Source organism: Puntigrus tetrazona, chromosome 1 (genome assembly GCF_018831695.1).
Source record: "Puntigrus tetrazona isolate hp1 chromosome 1, ASM1883169v1, whole genome shotgun sequence".
Taxonomy (NCBI): domain Eukaryota; kingdom Metazoa; phylum Chordata; class Actinopteri; order Cypriniformes; family Cyprinidae; genus Puntigrus; species Puntigrus tetrazona.
This window is the reverse complement of record NC_056699.1, coordinates 5911125-5935842: the sequence shown is the minus strand read 5'-3', so window position 1 is coordinate 5935842 and position 24718 is coordinate 5911125. Positions and strand designations below refer to the sequence as shown.

At 34.7% G+C, this 24718-nt stretch overlaps 1 protein-coding gene across 3 annotated transcripts in view; it reads right to left on the bottom strand.

Annotated features, from left to right (window-relative positions):
* cacna1hb (calcium channel, voltage-dependent, T type, alpha 1H subunit b) overlaps positions 1-24718 on the bottom strand; it is a 78608-nt gene that overhangs the window by 37358 nt on the left and 16532 nt on the right. For all 3 annotated transcript variants that reach the window (XM_043241548.1, XM_043241541.1, XM_043241533.1), the window contains exons 3-6: positions 9307-9418; positions 6617-6750; positions 4929-5026; positions 3941-4100 (exon numbers count right to left, since the gene is read on the bottom strand). In XM_043241548.1, the coding sequence (XP_043097483.1) occupies positions 3941-4100; positions 4929-5026; positions 6617-6750; positions 9307-9418 (504 nt within the window). The remainder of the gene's footprint in view (positions 1-3940; positions 4101-4928; positions 5027-6616; positions 6751-9306; positions 9419-24718) is intronic.

Sequence of the window (24718 nt, the reverse complement as noted above, 5' to 3'; positions counted from 1 at the left end):
ACATGTTTATATTAGCTTTTAAGAGAGGATGTTGAAGAAAATGGTCTCAGAATTGGCCTATATGTTACTTACCGTAGTTAACAATTCCAATCATACAACATGAAATATGTAAATGGCCTAAAAATAGACCTATGGGTAGTTCTGTGCACCTTTTATTAATGCACTACACTCACAACAGAATGCTAATTTATCTGACATTTAAAATTAGCAAACCGCACTGCAATGCAGTAAAATGTAGGTCCACCTATCATAGTCTAAAGCGGTCACGTGCCATTCTACAGAGATGCAACCGATTTAAATCTAATCTAACAGTTCCACTGAAATAGTCCATTTTAAATAATAATAATAATAAAAGCATCAACAGAAATTCATTAAATACTAAATGAGGATGTCAAAGAAAACGGTCTGAGATTTGGCCCATGTATTATTATTCGCATCAGTTACAGGCTTATAAATATATATTTTTTCCCATATACTGTAGCTAGTTTTTTCTGAACTACAACTGCGCATATTTTAGGCCTTCCGCAGCAGATTTGAAGCCAGCACATTCAGAGGGCCTGGATCCAAACCATAACATTTGTCATTTCTAGTGTTGTAGCATTTGAGATAAAACAATTCCCTCTTTTGTCACACACAAATTGCCCAGAGGTCATCAGTTTTTTTTTTTTTTTTTTTTTTTTTTTTTGAGCTCATGCACTGAATGCATTACACGTGTACTCAGCAGTTTAGCATAGACCTGACAGAAATAAGAATTTACTTTATAATTTCGGTATTAAATTGCACACAGGTTCACATTTTGGAGGACGGAAAGATGAGAGGGTGGAGGACACTAATATGACTGTTTTTCTCAGATTAATTAGGTTATTACAATTTCTGGGTATCTTTAAGAACAATACATTAATAAAGAAATAAAAAAAGAAAGAAAGAAAGAAAGAAAGAACAGAAAAGAAAGAAAGGAAAAGAAAGAGAAAGCATTCATACATCAAAGCATTTATACTTTAAGAAAATTCAATCGAACTGCAGTGTCTTGAAATGGTAATTAGTCAGGATAGTCGTTTTTCTTTGTTAAAAATTAATTAAAATTAATATACAAAGGAGTGGACTTCTTATGAAAGTGCCAAATCTTGTGGGCAACAGAACTAGCTGCAGGCTCCAGAAATAATGAGTAGATGTGCAAACAGACAAATTTGCACATCTCATGGGATTCACTTAGACAGAAAGCTATTTTCACACCTGAGATAGGTGTAATGTGACTGGGAATTTTAGTATTTGTGCTGCAAGCCATGGTAAACATTTATTAACTGGGTCATTCCATAAAACGAGTGCCTTTTACAGTTTTACAAGAGAATTTAAAAGTAAATATTGATATGATTTTATACATTCTTTCAAGCGTACAATGTGTTTGAGAGTTAATAATTAGGTCGTGACATTAAGATCAGCCAAGTTAATTCTTTTCAGTATATACTGTGATATAATTATGCCTTCGTAAAGATAACTAGATAAAGGTTGACTATTTTAGATTAATCTGACATTCTAAGCCTTGTGTTTAAGGTCATGAAATTACAAAGTGCTTCTTATGAAGAAAATAAATGTTTTACATTTTTTTTTCATTTGTTAAACAAAATAATAGTAACAAGGTTTAATTTTTTTAATTTGTAAAATGTAAAACTCATTTCTAAAAGATAATAAATTAATGCAAATAAATAAAAAATAAATAAGAAATACACATTTAAATTTTAGTAACAAAATCACAGTAACGGTGAAATTTTTCAGATTTGTATATTTCACATATCTATAAAAAGAAATATTTTATTTTTATTATATTCAATTAATTTTATATATTATAAAATATTTATTATTTATTTATATTTATTTTTTCAATAGTTTTTTTAACCAAAACAATGGTGAAAGTTTTTTTTTTTTATTTGACCCTATTTGACCCTTCTTTACAGGAAATGTTATAAACCTATACTTTTAAAGGAAAAACACAAAACATGAAGTCACTCACTACCTTTTATTTGGTTTTTATGAAATGTGAATATTTGCCACTACAACAAGAACAGGTCAAAAGGGCAGCCGCACAAAAAAGAAGAAAAACACAGTTTAGCTAAAGTTTACACTAGTCATTCATTGTTAAAGTTATTAACAATGCAGCTGTTTTGTAGAATGACAAAAAAAGTTTCAAGAAAAAAAACAAGACTTTTCTGAAGTAAAGGCCAATTCTTTTGAGTTTTGAATGCGGATAGCAGCAGATGTACATAGACTGAAGTGGATATTGTAAGTGGTTTTTGACAGACAATGCAATAAATGTTGTATGCACAAGAGAGCTGGATTTTTAAAAGGGCAGCATAATTTGAGTGAGAGAAGCATTATTGTAACAGACGTTGCTTGGATAGTGTTGGGCTTTGGGGAGGGAGCTGGAGAGAAGCAGCGATGCACCTGAACGGGTCAAGGCTTCTTTCAGCACACTGGCTTTTTGGTATGTACTACATCAGGGTGGACAGTTGTCAGAATGATGCACTGGTGCAAACTGCCTTTATGGACACTCATTATTCAACTCTTTAGTTTGTACGCTGTCTGTGATCAATGAGACCCTTATGGCATACATAATGCGAAAATTGATATCTTGTGTCAGCTTACGCAAAACAATATAATGCAACATTTATACTTGGCTTTGCTGTAATCTGCTGAGAAAATATATATCCTTCTTAGACGAATCCTCATTAAAAGGTCATTCCAAGTCTATTACCACACAAAAAATATATTTCACGTGTCTCACTAAGGGAAAAAGTGTGTTGTGTGTGCAGGAAATACCTTTAAAATATGAATATTATAATACAAATGCAAATATAATTAAATAATAAGTATAATTAGTTAATTTAATTAATTATTTAAATAATTATTATTAATTAATTAATGATCCTGTAAATTTGGTATACCTAAAACTTTTGTGGCTTTCATGTTGTGAAAAAGAAAATAATGCCTTTATTCTGCAAGGACATATTACATTGATCAAAAGTGACAGTAAAGATCATATATGTTACAAAAGATGTTTACAAAAGATTGCTTTTTTAATAGAATGATTTCTGATGGACCATGTGACAGTGAATGGCTGCTGAAAATTCAGCTTTGCTAAATATATTAAAATATAAAAATAATTTTTATTAAAAATGTTAAATTTTTAAGATATTTTAGTACTTTTTTAAATGCATTTATTGGTATTATTTTTAATTAAATAAATGCAGCCATGATGAGACAAAAAGATGAAAAACTTTATACTAATATTATTCCTAATAATAACCCCAGGAAACCCTCCTGAATTACAGCAGTATCACAACTAAAACTTTAAAAGGCAATTTTAAAAATAAATCTTAAAAATTAAGTTAAAAATGTTTTAAAATGGAGAGTTTATCCAATTGTGTCATAATTTAGTCACCCTCAAAAGAAGATACTTTGAAGAAGGTTGCTAGCCAAACCAAACAGTGTGAAAAAAGTCAATGGCTACCAGCAACTGTTTGGTTACCAACCTTCTTCGAAGTTTCTTCTTTTGCATTCAACAGAAGAAAGAAATATATACAATAAACTATGAGAGGGTAGGTAAATGACAACATTTTAAATTTGGGGTGAATCATTGATTTAAAGACTCCATTGTACTGTAAGTGCATAACTGTGCACACTTGTTCTTTGTTTTTCACAAACTGAGGGCTGAGTTAATATAATTTACTACAGTAATACAGTGTAAATTCAATTAACAAATTAAAACCCGGAACGTGGCCTTCAAAACCCCCCAAAAGTCATTCTTCCATCTGTTGACACAACATACACAGGTTCCACCGAGGAACAAACCCGTGTGGTTTCAGAGCATTTAAGACTGCAGCAGCAATTGTGCGAACCCCTGCAATTTGCATGTATAGAACAGCTTGCATTAAAAAGCACTTACATTCTGACATTGCTGTCAAAAAAGCAGCGGTTGCGCAGAAGCCCCGCCCACAGCTGCACGCCAACAATCCCGAAGATGAAAAACACGAAGAAACAGAGCAGCAAGACATTTCCCAGCATCGGTAAAGTATCCAACAGCAACGTCACCAGGATTCGCATACCTACGAGACAGAGGCACACGAACGCGCATTTAAAAACACGTGCAATGAAGCGTCAAAGCCATCGAGGTTCACTAGACACGTTTACAGACGAGACCGCGGTGTTGCATTTAACTTTGATAACTCTGATCTGACATTCACACACTTCATGAACACATTTTCTCAGTGTCTGATGTGTATTCAGTAATTGAGCCAAGAAGTGAACACACACACACACGCATACACAAACACAAACTTGCAGGGCTTTGGCTAACGCTCGGTGGTTTGAGAATAATCGAATTGGAAACTTAACAGCCACGGGCTCTCACTCCTCACTGAGTCCAAAATCTATTACTGCTTTGCTGAACCCACACACACACACACACACACACACACACTCAAACTTATTTGGTATGTGTTGACAAAAAGAGTGAGCTATAAATGGTAAGAGTATCCGTGCATGTCAAGAATTTACTGTCTCAGTCTGCATTAAACAAAACAGACACTTACTTTCACTGCTGGACTCTATCCATGACTGTAACATACACCAGCACCTCTCTGAGGACTAATAGCAAGTGTGCGTGAGTGTTTGTGTATCTTTTGCGGTCCATCAAGTATATGATGTTAGGTTGGGGGCACTTAACTGCAACAATCAGCGTCAGTGACCATGTTAATACATCATGGGAGTCTTGTCTAGTCTGTGCGTGTGTGAATCTATAAATACAGCAGGCATGCTTTTTTTCAGACCAACTCCAGACCATTCGTATCAAATCAATAGATGTGTTGTAAAACTGTGACGCTGAGAGAGAAACGGTAAAGACGGAAACGATAGAGAGTGAAAACAGTACTCACTGGGAACTCTGTTGATGGCTCGTAATGGTCTGAGAACCCGTACAGTTCTGATGGCTGAGAAACTAACGTTATGACCGTCTAAAGAATACTCCAACATCCTAAAACACAAGCAGAACAAGCTTGAACAAACTTGAACATAATAAGGCATATATATATATATATATATATATATATATATATATATATATATATATATATATATATATATAAACACACACATATAATTAGCCCTGTCAAACAATTAATTGTGACTGTATCCAACAGAAAAGTTTTTGTTTACATATGTATGTGTACTGTGTCTATTTATTATGTATATATAAATACACACACATACAGTATATATTTTGAAAATATTTACATGTTTATATATATTTATATATTTGTATTATTATATTTTCTATTATATACAAATGTATTTAACATATAAACATTATATACACATGTTTTCTATTTTATATAATATACATGCCTAAATATAATATAATAATATAATATAATATACTGTATATTTCCCAAACATCCAATGCCATTTCAATATAATAATAATAATAATAATAATAAATATATTAAAATAATTTGTAAAAAATGTATAGGCAGATCATTAATTTTATGATATTAAAGTACAGTAAAAACAATAAAATTATATATTACGTTGACATATTATTTTGATTTAGTCTATTGCATTTAAATTCTACTGTAATATATTTTCAAAGTAATATATTCCTGTGAAGCTGCATTTTTAGCCTCTTCTGTCTTCAGTGTCTTCATGGCGCTTCATAAATCATTCTAATAAGCACAATTTGATTTGCTGATCAAGAAACATTTCTTTTATTATCAAATGTTTAAAACAGTTGTAAATGTTCAATATTTTTTCTGGACAGTGATATTTTTTCCGGATTCTTTGATGTATAAAAATTCAAAAGCATAAAACACCGGGCAGCTTAAACCGCTTCATGAATGCCACACATCTCTTTCCTACACCACTTGACCTCTAAGACCCCTAAACGACTCAACCCAGCAGCACGAGAATATTGAACATTACTAAACTGATTTAGAATAATTACTCCACACTGAAAAGTAAAAAAGTGAATCTTAGGCCAACATATAAGCTATTTATACAAGTTAGCGTTGGTTTAGTGCTCTTCAGCCGTACTTTTCGCCCTGACTGATAGGAAGACTAAAAATAACTAGCTGGTTACGCTAGTTAGGAAGCCTAATGGAAACACCAGCACACAAGAAATGTGTTACCTTTGTCCGAATTCATGAGCAGCTAGCTACTTCCTCACTCACTCAAGAGCACATTACCGTTTTAATGAGTTCTAATGAGTGATCAGGCACTTGAACTGATTTTTGGACAGAGAGGAAAACTGCAAATCACTGTGTCATGACAGCACAAATGACAAGAGAGACACGATACAGACAGACACAGAGACACTTGCCTGGTGGTAATTGTCATTCATGAGCTTAGCTGTGACACATCGACTTGACATTACAACCCGACCTGACATTAAAACTGTATTTGACATTAAACAAACACACACACACACACGCACACACGCACGCGCGCACACACACACTGTAATAGTTAAGAGTTTAATGACTCATCAAATTCTAGGAATCGCACACTAATAGCTGACTTTTTAGATTTTCAGAGCGTGTTGCTCTCAGCTTTGTGATTTGTCACTCACCCAGCCATGACGATAAAGAGGTCAAGGCGGTTCCAGGTGTCGCCAAGGTAACATTTCGGACCAAATATGCCCAAGGCCACCATTTTAACCACCATCTCCACAGCGAAGAATGCAAATATGAAATCATCGAAAGCCTGTGGAGAGAATCATGAATACATTATATTAAGAACTACATTACATTACATTCAGCACATCTGTCATGCCATTTAAAGTGTTTTTTATACCGGCTTTATTAAATAAAATTGTTCCGTTAGTCTAAAATTGATAATAAAAATGGATAAAAAATGTTTATTTTACAATGTATTATTTAAATAATTATTATAATACTGATTTGACTCACAAGCCCAATGCAGTTTTTACATTAAGCATAGTTTGGGAAACGTAATGTTGTTAATATAAAAACAAAAGATATAGTCTAAAAGTAATCTAAAATGCAGTCAGAATGCATTAACTAAAACGTGTAACTTAAACTAAAGTTAGTAATCAGCATTCAGTAGTGGATTGCAATTTGTAAGTAATCTATCAGCATCACCAGCAAACTTTAAGGACTGCTTTTAGACAATAGAAAATATGATGCATATTTTAAAAAGACTTCACAATAAACCGTTTCGAAGTTATCTTTATTTGTATTAAGCAAACAAAATTAAACATGGACTAACACATCATTCCTGAACGCCAGAAGCAGGCTAAACACAATAAATACATTTTGATAATAATATTATGATAATGATGTGACTTATTATGTTTCATTTTATTTATTATTATTCAGTGTCCATCACCAGCGCATCTGGGTTGTAGGTTGCCAGGTTGAGGTCACAAATGGGGTAACATTTGCAGGATGTGTCTATTGTTTGAGTTGGCAGCATTTCATATATGATGTGGCAACCAGACAAACTTAGAATAAAGTATTGATGTGATTATTCAAGAGGTTTGGGCCATACAAATTACATGGGTTTCCCGGGAGAAACAACAAAGCGGGAGGGGAGCGGGATATGAATATGAAATGATCAGAGTCTCCTGGGAAAAATGTTGAGTGTTGACGAATATGCTCAGATTTAATACAGTTCATGTTACATAGAGTAGCCAAACAAATATTTGTAGACTTCTGGAAAAACTAAAAACTTGTTAATTTTAGTGACATATGCAAAATAAATGATCTAACTTCACTTTTCTAAACCGTTTTTTATCATTTGCTTTAGACTAATTTTACCCAAGGTGATTATTAGCTTTTGTTTGAAGTCGGTTTCCCTCAAGTTCACACAGCTGTTCTGACAGAGAAACCGCAGGTTTCATCTCCTAATTGATCTCATTTAAAGCAGTACTTGTGTACAAAATTCGCCGGCTTCAACAATACATTTCAAGACAATCTCCGTCGGACTTCAAATTGCCTGTTGTGAGCAATGTTCCCGTCATTATGCGGATCCACAGGTTATTTGCAAGTTGTTTTGGAGAGATTACAGATGCATATTTTTGGGAGTTTGCGGCTGATGCTTCACAGTGTTACTTGTGGGTTTCTGAAAGAACTGACAGTTGATGGCATTTGGGATGCGTAATGCTTTCACGCTGCTCCGTATTCCAAGTTTTTCTCGATAGTTTATTGTGCAAATCTTTCAAAATCCTATTTATTTGTTTAATACACTGTATGCCAGTTACTAGGCCTTACTGTACATATTAGTAGTCCATCCACTGGCTAGTCTTAGATGTAGTTTCAACTTTAGTATATATTTTAAACAATTTAACTAAAGAGCGCTGTAGGGTTTTTAAACAGTATTTGGAATAAATGTCTGCAATCCGCTTTATACATACCACAAGCTTAAGATATTTTTTATTCTATATCATAAAATACTGTAATGTGTTGTGATTTTCAAAGCTTTTCTTTAGTTAGTCTACACAATAAATGTGTATTAATTCTGGATATATAAACGCACACACGCACGTTTTGCAAATATTATTTTAGCATTATATTATCAAGTATATATTTGTACTGATATACATAAATATATTTCATATATAAACTATATATACGTAAATATATACATATCTTAAATATATGCATGCATGCATGTGCATTTAAATATACTGTAAATAATAAATATACACAGTACACACACATTACGTAAACAAAAACTTTATTTTGGATTTGATTAATCATTCGACAGCACTGATTAAGTGCCTTCGACAGCCTTCAAAATTCATTAAGCTTGTGTTCTGAAAATTATCAAGAACAAAATGAGAAGAATTTGCTGCATTTCAGCAAAAATCTAAAATCCAAATGGAAAATTGGGTTTGTGTCGAGCGAACCAAGATGATATGGAAGCTTATTTCTGCCACAGGATAAAAAAAAAAAAATCTGAATTGTGATTTTAAAAAGTCGTAATTACCTTTTTATCCTGTGGCAGAAACAAGCTCACAGTAATGCTAACTCCCGGGTTTGCCTACAAAAATATGTCATCGCTGCACTTGCTTGATATGTGCATTTCTGCAAATAGCACTTAGTTTGATATTTTGTTCATTGTAATCCAAAGAAACCTTTTAGTTAAACAAGTAGCTTAACTCTTCCGGACGCTTTAAATGCTTTTTTTCCCCCAACCAGTCAATCAAAACTGCAGGTAGAATCACGAAATCGCGGAGATTGAAGTCTTTAGGTAATCAATCCACGTGTGTGCGTGTGTTATGTAAGTGTGTGTTACCTGCAGGATGCTGCACCTGTCAGAGTGGCACTCCAGGTCTTGGCAGGGCTGGAACATGCCGAGCGTGACGCAGTTGAGCAGAATCACCAGCATGCTGACTCGCTCAAACCACGTAGAGCTCCAGTTAAGGTAAACACAGCTCACAAGGAAACCAAGAGCGCAAATAATCCTTCATATTCAGCAGGCATTTGTTTTCAGTGGCAGAACTAAGAGATTTTATTTGTCTGTTTCTGCAAACTATAAAAACCGACTATATTAATTGCTAATTATTTCTTAATTAATGAATTGCCAACAATGAAGAAGCCTTGTCTACCCTGTTATAAATAATATAAATACTGTATAATGTTTTCTTTTAAAATGGAATGAGCTACTGTTCAAAGGTTTAGGGTCAGTAATAATTATTGTTTTTAATTTAATTGTTTTTTTGTTTTTTTTTACGCCTCTTGCTCACCAAGGCTGCATTTATTTGCTGTGAATTTCTATTATAAATAATAAACATGTATTTTAATATTTTGAACAATTAAAGCTGTCTTTACTCCATTGTCACGCTCCTTCAAAAATCATACTAAATTGTTAATTTGTTGCTCAATAAACATTTTAATTATGTTTAATTATTATGTTAAGCACAAATATAAAAATATATGCATTTATGGAAACCTTGACACATTTTTTTCTTTATATTTTAATGAATATAGTTCAAAAGGAAAGCATTTATTGAAAAAAATAAGAGTATTATCAAATGCAATTAAATTAATCATTTATTTTAAAAAATCTTACACACTCAAACATGTTGAACAGTAGTGTATAGCATAGCAGAGAAAGGAAGAAACAGAGCAGAGTAAAATAGATGTAAGTAGAGAAGGGCACAATTACATTACATAATTATATTAATTTCATGCTTGCATAATTTGCATCATAACACTTTTGATCCTGTACTGTATCCTGTTTGGAGAAAAGCTGCAAAAATTTTCCCATCACCGACTGATAGAACGGAACAGAATTGAACAGCTTTTTAACACACAGCTAAAAAAGTAGTGAAATAGATGGAACCTAGCATGAATAATGTACGCCATTTGTAGATTAATAATTGATTTTGTTCTCAAGAAGGTTGAAATAATAGAATTTGGATTGCATAAAAAGCCATCATAACGCTTGCTTTAATAAAACGTCTTTTTTTATATACTCAATTCCAGTTTGCGACCAACATAATAAAATGCAATAAAGCCATTTTGTTTTCATATGGGTCTAATTAAAAACTGCAATTACATTTTCACATTACAGTGCACTGATCTCCACACGTACCTGCCTCTGTAAAGGCAATCTCAGCCCCACAGGCACGGCGATCAGACCAACCGCTTTACCTCATTAATCATAAACCTGCCACGGAAACACGCGGCTCGCACCATCTCAATCACCACGCTAAATCCTGCAATTATCCTCATTTACATCGGGATACACCACAGCCCGATCAGGATTTAAAAAGCTTCTTTAAACCCCAAAGACTATATCCATCCGAGTCTCAGAGCAGCGTAAACAGACGAGGGGGATGTGATCAGGCCCCTGCTGTTTCTCCGGGTCTCTTTCTTACCGAAACCCTTCTGGAATTCCAGCAGACTTCCCTCTCGCTAGAACTGGGACAGCGTTCCCCTCATCAAACATTTATCCGGAGCCCACACTAATGCATACAGACAACTACAGCTCTCGTCTCTCATCCTCAAGATTGTTGTGGTCACATTCATGCCACTTCGGCTGAGGATAATCACGATGGCGACGGAGAAAAGAAACGGGACGAAATCTTTACAGATGCGAAAGCACTGACCAGCGTCGGCGAGCAACCAGTTAAAGCTTCACCATGCTCTTTCTTCCGTGGAACACAAAATTTCGAAAAATGGCGGGGTGCAATGGTGCAATTATATAATTAAATATATAAGATTTATTTTGTGTTCTGCCGCAGATCTCATTTTAGCTTTTTGAACAAACTACTTTAATTCATGTGTGTCTTTCCTAGTACTCCGGTTTAGTCTTTTTGCATTCACTACTTGAAATAAAGCTGAAATAAGAGAGGAATACTTGACATATAAAAATTTAATATTGGGTTAGAAAAATGTTAAATGCTGAACTGGCAAATAAATTAAATGAATTAGGAAACGCTGAAGTGCTAAAACCGAAATAAAAATGGTAGAAAAATTCTAGAATAAATAAAATTGATGAAAACTTAAGAACTTAAAACTTAAATTACTAAGTAAATACTATTAAAATAATACTTCTTGCGCATTTATTTGTAAAATTGAAATATGTAATAAAAAGAAAAACAAACTAACTAAACTGAATTGTTTGGTATTATAAATATGTTTATATAGCAGTAAACTGTTTTAGGTAACATTTTTTCTGATTTATAAAGAGATACTGTACAAAAAATGTTTGATTTATTTTGTTCAAACAATGTATGCAAATTTAATTAGTGCACATTTAATTAGATTATGCTTCATTTGCATATTTCAGAAAACGTGTAACACTCAATGTAACGATTAATCAGCTGGGAAAGTACGGTGACAACTATTATTTAAAAATGTCACCCCACAGTATGCACTCTTAAAAATATATATATTTTTTTTATTGGCCTCAATGGTTCAGTGAACAATCTTGAACATCCATGCAAACTTCAAATTTAGAAAAGGTTCTTTATAGTCAAAAAAGATTCTTTAGATGTTTAAAATGTTTTTTAAAATTGTTCTTTTAAGAACTTATCACTGAATGGTTCTTCTGGGAACCAGAAACGGTTCTTTTGTGGCATCACTGCAAAAAACACATTTTGGAGCCTTTATTTTTAAGAGTGTATTCACCTGTAGTGTCTTGCCTTAAATAACACTGACACAGTATAAACACAGAGATATGCTTAAGTCCAGAGCCTTAAAATGCCAAATGAAAGCCTGGAGTACTCTGTCATAACGCATTTAAAAATTAGCAACTCACCCTCGCATCAAATTAGTGGAAATCAAAGTCATGCACCCCTCGACTTCTTCATAGAATAGTGCAGAAGGCATGAGTATATAATGGTTGAAAACACAGATATGAGATTTCTTGAGATCTCCAGGGCCTAATGTGCTGGAAACACACTGATTTGGTTTCTGGCAATATGGTCATAACCCCTTTCCTCCGGGGACTCTACAGCACAAACTGAAATTTTTTTTTTCATAGTGCACAGAATTTTTCATGCAATTGTGTCGCACACACAAAAAAAGCTGTGTTTTTAGCTTTTATAATAATCATAAATGTTTCTTGAGCACAAAATCTGCATATTAGAATGATTTCTGAAAAAAATATATCACACGCATTTAAATACAAAAGAGTTTTAGGCTGTAATAACATTTTACAGAATTATTGTTTTACTATTATTGAACAAATAAACTTCATAAGCATAAGTGATCTATTTTTCTAAATTAAAAACCCACCACTGAATGATACTGTATATGTATATGTATACTGTATACGAATCCAGAAAATAAATCGGTATGCATCATTATTTATTGACATGTCTAAGACTGGGAAATTCTGGGATTCTGGGAAAAACTAGGACTGTGCATGTGCAGACAGTGTGTAATCGCTGCATGTAGATGGATCGTGTTTGCGCAAGCGCATGCGATGTGCTTATTTTTATCTTCTTGAGGTGCATCTGTACCCAAACATAAACAAAGCGCACATACTGTATACACACACCGCGTAGGCTCATTATCCTGATTACTCCAACAAACCATAATACACAACTGTTTCTATGGTTGCTTGGTAACAGTTTGGTGGTTTTTGATGTGAAGGGAAGAAAAAGACAGCTGAAAAGCTGAGGGCTCAGTGGGTTTCATGCACTTCAAGTCTACATATTTAAAAGGTCATTTCATGTCCTGGCGATATAGGAAAACAATCTAAAAGTTCAAAATAAAAGGGACACACCCCCTCCATCCATCCCACACACACACACACACACACACACACACACACATTTATATATTCACACCCACACACACCCACAGCTGTCTTTCCTAAAAATAGATAGATAGATAGATAGATAGATAGATAGATAGATAGATAGATAGATAGATAGATAGATAGATAGATAGATAGATAGATAGATAGATAGATAGATAGATAGATAGATAGATAGATAGATAGATAGATAGATAGATAGATAGATAGATAGTGATTTACCACAAAAAGATAGATAGATACAGACGTGGACAAAATTGTTGGTACCCTTTGGTCAATGAAAGAAAAACTCACAATGGTCACAGAAATAACTTTAATCTGACAAAAACATAATAAATAAAATTCTATAAATGTTAACCAATGAAAGTCAGACATTGTTTTTCAACCATGCTTCAACAGAATTATTTAAAAAAATAAACTCACGAAACAGACCTGGACAAAAATGATGGTACCCCTAACTTAATATTTTGTTGCGCAACCTTTTGATCACTGCAATCAAACGCTTCCTGTAACTGTCAATGAGACTTCTGCACCTCTCAGCAGGTATTTTGGCCCACTCCTCATGAGCAAACTGCTCCAGTTGTGTCCGGTTTGAAGGGTGCCTTTTCCAGACTGCATGTTTCAGCTCCTTCCAAAGATGCTCAATATGATTGAGGTCAGGGCTCATAGAAGGCCACTTTACAATAGTCCAATTTTTCCTCTTAGCCATTCTTGGGTGTTTTTAGCGGTGTGTTTTGGGTCATTGTCCTGTTGCAAGACCCATGACCTGCACACTGAGACCAAGCTTTCTGACACTGGCTAGTACATTTCTCTCTAGAATTCCTTGATAGTCTTGAGATTTCATTGTACCCTGCACAGATTCAAGACACCCTGTGCCAGACGCAGCAAAGCAGCCCCAGAACATAACAGAGCCTCCTCCATGTTTCACAGTAGGGACAGTGTTCTTTTCTTGATATGCTTCATTTTTTCGTCTGTGAACATACAGCTATGTGCCTTGGCAAAAACTTCGATTTTGTCTCATCTGTCCACAGGACATTCTCCCAGAAGCTTTGTGGCTTGTCAACATGTAGTTTGGCATATTCCAGTCTTGCTTTTTATGATTCGTTTTCATGGTGTCCTCCTTGGTCGTCTCCCATGTAGTCCACTTTGGCTCAAACAACGACGGATGGTGCGATCTGACACTGATGTTCCTTGAGCATGAAGTTCACCTTGAATCTCTTTAGAAGTCTTTCTAGGCTCTTTTATTTACCATTCGGATTATCCGTCTCTTAGATTTGTCATCAATTTTTCCTGCGGCCACGTCCAGGATTGGCTACAGTCCCATGGATCTTAAACTTCTGAATAATATGTGCAACTGTAGTCACAGGAACATCTAGTTGCTTGGAGATGGTCTTATAGCCTTTACCTTTAACATGATATATTTTCTTTCTGATCTCTTGAGACAACTCTTTCCTTTTGCTTCCTCTGGTCCATGTCGAGTGTGGTACACACATATCACCAAACAACACAGTGATTACCTGGAGCCATATATATAGATAATGATTACAAGGTTGTAGACACCTGTGATGCTAATTAGTGGATACACCTTGAATTAACATGTCCCTTTGGTCACATTATTTTCAGTGTTTTCTAGGGTACCATCATTTTTGTCCATGCCTGTTTCGTGAGTTTATTTTTTTAAATAATTCTGTTGAAGCATGGTTGAAAAACAATGTCTGACTTTCAGTTAACATTTATAGAATTTTTATTTATTATTACTTTTGTCAGATAACAGTTATTTCTGTGACCATTGTGACTTTTTTTTTCATTGACCAAAGGGTACCAAATAATTTTGTCCACGTCTGTATATAGATAGATAATTTTGACTTATCATAACTAATGATAAACAGATAGATAGATAGATTATAGATGGATAAAAAATTCATATAGTGTTGATTTATCATAACTAATGATAGATAGATAGATAGATAGATAGATAGATGATAGAGTGTTTATTTACAACAAATACATAAATAAAAGATAGATAGATACATAGACAGATAGTTCTGACTTTTCAAAACTACTTATAGATAGATAGAGAGTGTTGACATAACAAATGATGTATGATAACAAATAGTTTTGCTGTTTCGTTATGAATTATCTGGTTAGCTGTTATAAATCTGTTTACTGTATCTATTATCATTCATATGCGTGATATTTTAATCGTTTTTATAGCATGATCATGCAGAGTTGACATGATTTGTGGTTACCAAAGCAATATAATACCATTTACAGGGCCATCACTTGTGGTGTAATGCATCATATACAGTACACTCTCATATTCTTTGCTCAGTGTGTTTATTGGCAGAATTACAGCCTCTACCGGGGATGTAAATATAATTTTAAGCATTAAATCATTATAAGTGTGTGGAATTAGTTGGTGTTTAAGAGGCAGGTGAGCAAACAGGAGAAGGCACAGACAGAGGAGAGAAAGAGAAAGAGGAAAAGACAGATAAAGCGACTGTGATCAAGAGCCAGACAAAACAGAGACAGAAAAAAAGAGACCAATTATGGTAGCTTCCGATTCTCGTGTTACCATGGGAACCTCCCACTGGAACTTCGTGGGAAAGAGCAGTTTCACTCCCCTAGGACACGCGGACACACACACGCTTATGAATTGTGATAAAGCAACATGAACCTCTGAACTGCGCCTGTCATGTTGAGCTCTTAAGAAGGTTTTAGGAGAAAAAGATCAAAAGCAAAAATGCATCTAAGTGAAAATCTGCTGGGAATGACATGTCGAGCGAGATTAATTACTTGACTTGAATAATTAGAACAACTAAGGAGAATTATCCGAGTTGCTAAGATTTCCTCTTTTTAATGCCAAGTATTCATTATCGGGATTTCCAGTAACATAAAGTATGCTTCCTCTAATTCAATTTTTTTTTTTGTCACAATGACACATTTTCAAAGCTCAAAGGAAAGGAAAAATCGGTAAGTGCTTGAACACAAACCCCTGGTCAAGTATGTGCAATCCTTTTGAAGTATGTTTGTGCTGTGCTATAGCTATGCAATCAACATGCATTAGAAAGAGTCTCTTATTTCTTTATTTCAGTTTGAAAGTGTAGAATTGCATGCGATGTCCTCACTGAAGGAACCTGTCGTTGCCTCATAGCTACAGAGCGTGAAAGAACAAGTGTGGACCACCCTCATTATTTATGAATTACTGCAATAGTGCCTTCCTTTTTACAGAGCTGGTATGTACTCTGATGAATTACACTGAACTAGACTGACCTCGTCCAGTTGGGATGAGTTTAGGTTTATTACGACTTGAAGGGTTGGAGAGAGAGCTTTTTTATTGCGGTACCATGCAGCGCTGTCTGATTCTCAAACGAATAATTCTTAATGCAATCCTGTGACCACGAAGGCCTATGAACTAAAACAATAGTGCACTGTAATAATACTCCGAACAACTTTCTGCTTATGAGTTTATTGGAACCGCTAAACATAAGTATGAAACATCTGCAATTACTTCAGCGTCAACCACTTTAACTGAATTGCTTTAACCGAACTATTGTGGCTTTTTATAATTATTATTAGTTGGAGCGAATTATAAACATTAAACAGTTGTTTTAGAGCAAAAGCAGATAACTCCAGCAGTCGCTTTTTGTCAAAAAGAAGAAGGTGTGACAGGTTCATCAAGTTCGCCAAAATGATCCATCCTTGATCACTTGATCACAAAAATCCTCTCAGCTAGCTTGTTTTTTGAAAGTAAAAATAGCCTTGTCACCTGACCTGAATACAGCATGCTGATTCGCTAATATTGTCCTTATTGGCTTCTGTTAAGGGCACTTGTTGGCTACAACATAAACTCACGATGCCTAGAAAGTGGAAAATACTTTTTGTTTTGACAAAGTGTTTAGGGCTCAGAATGCACTATATGTGGAGAATAATGCATAGCATTCAATGGTGCTTAACTTTTTTGCAAATAAACCCTTCATATAGTACATATAGTACATATATACACACATACACACAAACACACACACACACATACATATATATTTACATATTAGTGCTGTCTAATGAATAATTGCATTCAAAATAAAAGTTTTTTGTTTACATAATATATGTGTGTGTACTGTGTATATGCATATATAAATACACACACATACAGTATATATTATGAAAATCTTTTCAGTGGCTTTTCATATCATTAGCTGTCTCAGAAACATGATTTGTGCAACATTAGCAATGCATTATCAGCTGGTTGATAGCATAGTCAAACCAAAGGCTACTGCTATCAATTACTGTTATGTGTCCGGCCTTGTAGACAGCCAAACATAAAATGCAGTAGCTTTCAGACACATCATCTGATATGACCTTGTATAATTCATTCTTCCTTCTCTTCTTTGGAATCTTCTGGTTCAAACATGTATTGCTGAATGAATATAATATTGACATTTGCCATTGTGTAGCATTTACTACTTCAGTTAAAAGAGTGAAAGTGGAGCAGGTAGTTCAAGCTGGTGCAAGTGTGTGGGGGCGGGGCTACTTTGCATATTAATGTTCCCACTAATATTAAATGAGGTAAAGGTGTAGATTAGAGAAAAACATTTAAATATGTTATCGCGATTATCAAAGATGGGTTTAAAGGGAGGTCTTTAACAGTTAAGGGTGAAACATAAATACTAGTGATGTTTTCATATGTGACCAGGTAATTGTGTTGTAAGTAACTGAGTCATTGGTGTCCCAATGTTTAGATATATTGATTCACAACATAGGGAGCGGAAAGAAACCCAGCAGTTCTTTTCCAAGAAAACAGACCAATGACTCATCCTGCTCTCAGGAGCATATACAAATATTTGTCCAATAAAGTTCTCTCTAGAATGAAAATGACTCTACTCTCTCTGACTAGCACTATTAGTAAGTTGCAAATCAAAGTTCATGGCGATGGTGTAAACTAGTAAGCTTCCTGTTATAGAAAATAGAAAATACACAAGTGGGAAAGAAAAATAAATATAATAAAATTAAATTAAATGTAATTCATAATATAATATATTTGAATTTAAATATCATTTAAAAATAATTGACAAACAATAATAATAATATTAAAGGATAAGAGTCATTTACATTTTTAAAGACTCTAAATATTTTTTTAAAGATGTTAAATAATGTTAAAAATTAAAAAAATGTTAAATGAATACATATACATATATACATACACACACACACATATATACATACACACACACACACACACACACACACACACACACACACACACACACACACATACATACATACATACATATATATATATATATATATATATATATATATATATATATATATATATATATATATATATATATATACACACACACATATATACAGTATATTATTGTAATAGAATAAATTGTGAAAATTTCCCTTGAATGTTCAGCATTCAAAATGGAAATGGAATTGGTTTTATTGCTTATATTTTTTGCATATTAAACTATGACTGGTCTTGTCATCCTCTATAACCCCTCCTCATCAAAGTCGCCACTCACATGGGTTGCCAGATTGAGGATATGCAGCAGGAATGGGCTCAACTGACAATGGCAATCAATGAGCCTCACACTGTAAGTTGTAAGTCGCATTTTAACATTACTCTGGTAACAGCTTTTTAGTCAGATGTTAAGGTGATCCGCGATCTCCTACCCAGTTTGTTTACTGGCTTCCATGGTTGCAATACAATGTAATTTTCAACAACTGGCAATCTCGAGTTTTGAAATACTATTTGGTAAATTGGCAGCGGGTGGAATCACGCAGACCAAAACAAAAACAAACATTTTGACACGAAACACACATTCACAGTTAAATAATTGGCTTTAGCGTTGTTTTTTTCCAGAAAAGCAAATATGTTAATGCATATTTAAATATCTGCGAATGCATTTTACACTTAAGTTCAGTAAAAACTGCATTTAACCATTGACAGCAGCCTGTATATGCAGCAAAAATGCACTGTCGCATTGTGTGGTGAGTCTCCTCCACAGCTGACAGAACACCTGCTGTGTGCTGAGTGTCCTGACAGTAGAAAAGTGTCTCTGATTCTGCATTTAATTTACCTAAACTTGTACCTGAATCTTCAATATTCATATGTTGACTTGCCAACACCACCGTTTCCTTCAGCAAATGCAAATCCACTTTTTATTCTATTACTGATAACATGTCTTTATTAGCATAACATGCCTCGACAACATAGACTCTTGCCAGATGCGACTCTGTATACAAACAGGATATGCCATAAACTAAAAACAATATTCTCCTCTGCTTTTAAAATTGAGTTGCGGTTGTCAAAATATGCTCTTAGTCCTCCAAATAAAAACCCAACTCAAACTGACGCAGTGAAGCCATTTCAAATGTGTGTGTGGCTTACAATAGTTTATAAAAGTGCTTACTATGGCACTACTTTCCTCGCTGCAGTAAGTCACGATTCATAGAGGGGGATTTAACCATACTTCAGTGTTTTGTTGATGCAAACTCGCTTGCAATCCCAGAAAAGCAAGATATCACATACGCTTTGTGCTCCCATACATCATGCTGCATTGCAGTAACACTCCTAATGCGGACCCAAAGGTTTCGGACGTCACACACATATATGCACCCTTCATCAGAGGACAGAGGGACAAAGGAACGCCCCTCAAACTTGCTCTGGCGCTCAGGGGTCAGACTAGAAAGGGCTGATGGATGGGACTGGGCAAGCGGATAGCGATCACATCTGTCATAGGTACACCCATTAGACACAGAACACACCCACACACACAATCACACACACATTTTGTAATCATATCAAAAGCACATTAACCGAAAATAGAAGGTAAAGAGAGATTGCTGAAAACGGAGAAGGATATGAATTAGCTTACTCTGTCATGAGTGGGAAAATGTTGAGGGAGCTCAGTTTTTGAACGAGTAAATTAAAAGGACAACCTAAACAGGTTTAAACGGCTACGTATATTCAGAGAAACACGCATTCATGCAATGCCTGAACATGTATGTGTTCTGCTTCCTCAGAGTTGTTCTAGTGTAAGTAAAAATCCTCTCAATAACAGTGAGTAAATAATTCAGACAGACTGCATGAGAGAGGGAGGGAGAGAGAGAGAGAGAGAGAGAGAGAGAGAAGTGGAAGAGAGTATATTGCTGTCATCAGGTCATGAAGCAAAATAGTACTGTACAACCATTACTAGGGAAATTCAAAAATTCTGGCTACCTGCATATCTGAAGAATATGGAGCCCCTAAAGGGACACGATAATAGAAAAAAATGGCTCAGTCGCTTGCGAAACTTTTGTGATGGAAATAATATCAGGTGGGAGGAAAAACTACTTTTGAGTGCTTTTTAAGCAAACAAAGTTTCTCAAGAGATCGCAAATGTTTTGTATAAGAATGTAATATTTCTTTCGAGAGAATGCAAAGATTTTTTGGGAATAATAAAAGCAGTGTCTCTCAAGGTAATGCAATGCTTTTGTGAGACAACCTAAATTATTTGCAGGAAAAATAAAAGCTAATATGTTATACTACATTACCATTGGAACAAGACGAGTGTAATTTATATACATATCTAAACTAAACAAACATAGCATAGAAGAAGAATGAATGGCATAGAATTTTTATTTTAGTTCTTAGAAGATTTGTTTTAGATCACTAAATTTATAAAGTGAACTGAAAAACCCAGTGTTCAAAGAGAGCCAGTACACACTCAGTGCCAGCAATCCTGCGCTGTTTTTCTGCAGTACTAGAAATTATTCTTGCATAGCAGCAGCTCAAATGAAATGTTGGTACTCTCTGCTGTCCTTAGTGGACAAGACAGTATGCCCTCTTGCTCTCATTAGACCATTAGAGAGGCTGTTAGTCTCACAAGCCAGCCAATGCTTTGACTACCATCATTAAATCCGGAATAAACTGTAGCTCATTCTGATCAAGAACTTTCCTTTCAAATATGAGAGGGTCACGTGACCAACAAGTAATTTAGGAGAAGGTAAGTGACTGCTGTGTAGGTCAACAAATCATGTGTGTGTGTGGCTTTGCACCCAAAACACAGAGGAAGAGGCGTTTTAAAGGTTTTTAAAACTTCTATGGTGCAAACAAGTCTCAGTTCAAATTAACTTATTTTGTATGTGCACACCAAATGTGTGTGTGTGTGTGTGTGTGTGTGCGAGATGAAAAAGGAGAAAAATCTGGCTGATATTGGAGAGTTAATTAAATTGTGTGAGTAAATGTCACACAGTATTAGAGACAAGCTGCTCTTTCTGTCATCCACACACACTCACAATTAGATATGAACTCCGGGAGGTTTATTAAAGCAGGAGACTGAAGCAGAGAGACATGCTGACAACAACATGCACACATGCGCATAAACATACGCACACACTATTTCTCCAGTGCAAATCACTGGAAAACATCTGATAGAATCTTCACGATCAAGATCTCAGTTGTGTTTCGTTTAAGGATCGGCTTTGACTTATGAGTTTCTCTAATGTACAGTACAGTACAATATGGATAACTTACATCTCTTGATCTTGTAGCAATTCAATGAGAAATATCTGAGTTCATACTGATGGCACATTTTGGTATCCTAACAAATCCAAGCACAGTGTGAGACATGATTCAGATCTTCTCTGAAATGTTAGATTACTAAGATTTTTCAGCCAAAAATGAAAATTCTGTCATCGTTTATTCCCCCTCATGTTGTTCCAAACCCATATGTTGTTTTTTTCAGGGGTCCACTATGACCGCTTCTGCCAGCTCTAAAAAAAATATGAAAACACACTGAAACGTAGTGTGTGTGTGAGAAAAAAACGTAAGCCCGGTTCTGTTTTGGCATTAGTGATGTTGACATGCCATTTTTGTATCTGGATGCAAATGCTAGTAAGCTTCAGCTGAGCGATTTTCAACGAGTAATGAGTTACATTTTGCTCAGTTTCAACTGTAGCTATTATATGGCTTCAAAAGGCTTGAAATAAAACCACTGATCTACAGTATATGACTGGATCGATCACTGCGTTCTAAACTGCCGACATATATTGCCAATAATAATACAATAGCCTCTGTTGCTCTGTGTTGTACTGAAATGAAAAGCTTAACATGCATCCATCAACTTGAAATAAGGCTCTTTTTTACTGTATGTAGTCAGTTATTTCTCTGAATAAATTGTGAGGTGTATAATATTATTAAGAAATAACCCTTTACATGTCTATGGTGTTTGCATTATAAGAAAGTACAGGGATACTTTGGATTTAAAAAAGTTTACTTGTTAGGTGATGTTTTCTCATTGAGTTCTATTAATTCAGTGGACTGTATGAGAACAGTGGGGAATATGACGTCACAAGCAGTCCAGGTCTCTATTACACATCAGTAAATATAACATATAAATCCCATTTAATATATTGTAAAATATCAAACATAAGACCTTAAGACATTTTATAGACCAGCACACATAAAATTAATACAGTATGTCCAAATTTAACCCGTGCAATCTTAAAATAAATCATGCATGCCTATACTACTGTCAGCTGCTCTTTAAAAAATATGAAGATAAAATATGCATTCTTTCAACCATCTACAAGACAGTGCAATATAAACATCATAGTATCATTATTCATAACAGTATATCACAGAGAATCACTTGCATAAATGTGCAGTATTCATTGATTGAACTGCTCTGAAACGGCGAGCCTGCAAAAGTCCTGCTTTAGTACTTTGAAACATGAAAACTCACAATTATTTAATGAACTGGTAGCCTTTTGAAGTTTAACAGTCAAATTGGCCTTTTATCTTAAACTGTGTGACAAAAGTCTTTATTATCATTGTAAGAGGTCTTAAAGGGATAGTTCACCCAAAAATGGAAACCCTCATGTCATTCCAAACCCATAGGACTTTTGTTCATCTTTGGAACACAAATTAAGATGTTTTGAATTTAGTCCGAGAGCTTTCTCATCCTCCCATAGATAGCAAGGGTCCTTACAAGGGTCCAAAAGTATTCTCGTTGCTTCATAAGTTATAACATTCAGATTGAACCACTGATGTCACATGGACTACTTTGACAAGGTTTTTGGTTCCTTTCAATTGATTTCATAGCTGGTATGATTTCATTGATGTCTATAGGAGGATCAGAAAGCTGTTAGATTAAACCCAAAATACCTTTATTTGTGTTTCAAATATGAACGAAGGTCATATGGGTTTGGAACGACATGATCCCTTCAAATTTGGGGGTACCTAAAGAGGTCTCCTAATGTTTTACCTCTTACAATAACAATTAAAATTATTTTACACAATTTATAAACTTGATTTAAGGCATTGGGAGATTTAAGAACCTACAAGAACTTAAACATTAAAGTTATTATAAAAAGAGCTGGCGTTCTAAAAAAAAACAAAACAAAACATATTTTTACTAAATCTGCTCAAATTGCCAACAGAGGCTAATGAAAAATATGTTTTGCGGCAGTTTTAAAATGCAATGTCCAGTGAACGGCGTGTTCAATTTTCTCTGAAAAAAGATAAAAAAATAACATACACTAAATCTTACCCTAAACTTAACCAATGGTGTTAAAAATGTATTTTCTTAAGCAACCGTGATGTTTTATCTAGTGGCTTTGAGCTCTTTTATTCAACTATGTTTCACAGGACTTGTACTTGAAATCTCTGCATCCAAAATGCAATGATATACCAATTGAGCTCAAGTTTACTACATTGGAAAAGCCATGCATACAGAGACAGATATGTGATGCAAATGTTAAAATGTATTAGCTTACAAAAAATAATTTTGTTCAAAATATTTTGAGTTGATAAAAATACTGCGCAAAGAATCATGAAAGTGAGTCTGTTTATAAAGGGATCTGCTCCTGTAATCCTAATTTGTGGGAAAAGGAATAAAAGTGATACTGCTGCTGGTGTTCAAGATCTCAGTGATGTCTTAAAGAAAAAGTTGAACTCAGTTGTATTTGTTCTTTCGTCTGTATTGCTCTTTATGTGACATTTATGTCACAAGTTACTGTATAAAGAAACTATTGATCAAATCTGCTGGGCTTTTCTCAAAGATACGTTAATATAAAGGATTGTCCACGAGAAACCACTAGGCAAAGAAAAAGCAGGCTTCTAAATTCGGTTTGTCTTTTATGAATCCATCTTTGTCACTTTGACGAGGGCTGTATAAATCGAAGAGCTGAAGCTCCAATTTTATGCACAAAACAGTTACAGACTGTTCTGACAGAGTGTTGCTTGCTAATCCATCAGTACCTCATTTGAACATTAAAATGTAAAACATTCCCTTCAACGGTGTACTGTGGGCTTAGATGGCATTTGTGGGTGACATTAGTGAGGACAGAGTAAAGGACGATGCTCAAGGACTGCGAATTGGAAAGATGACATTGCTCTTCACGTCCGCGCATAACCTGAGCGAGTCCAACCGCTGGC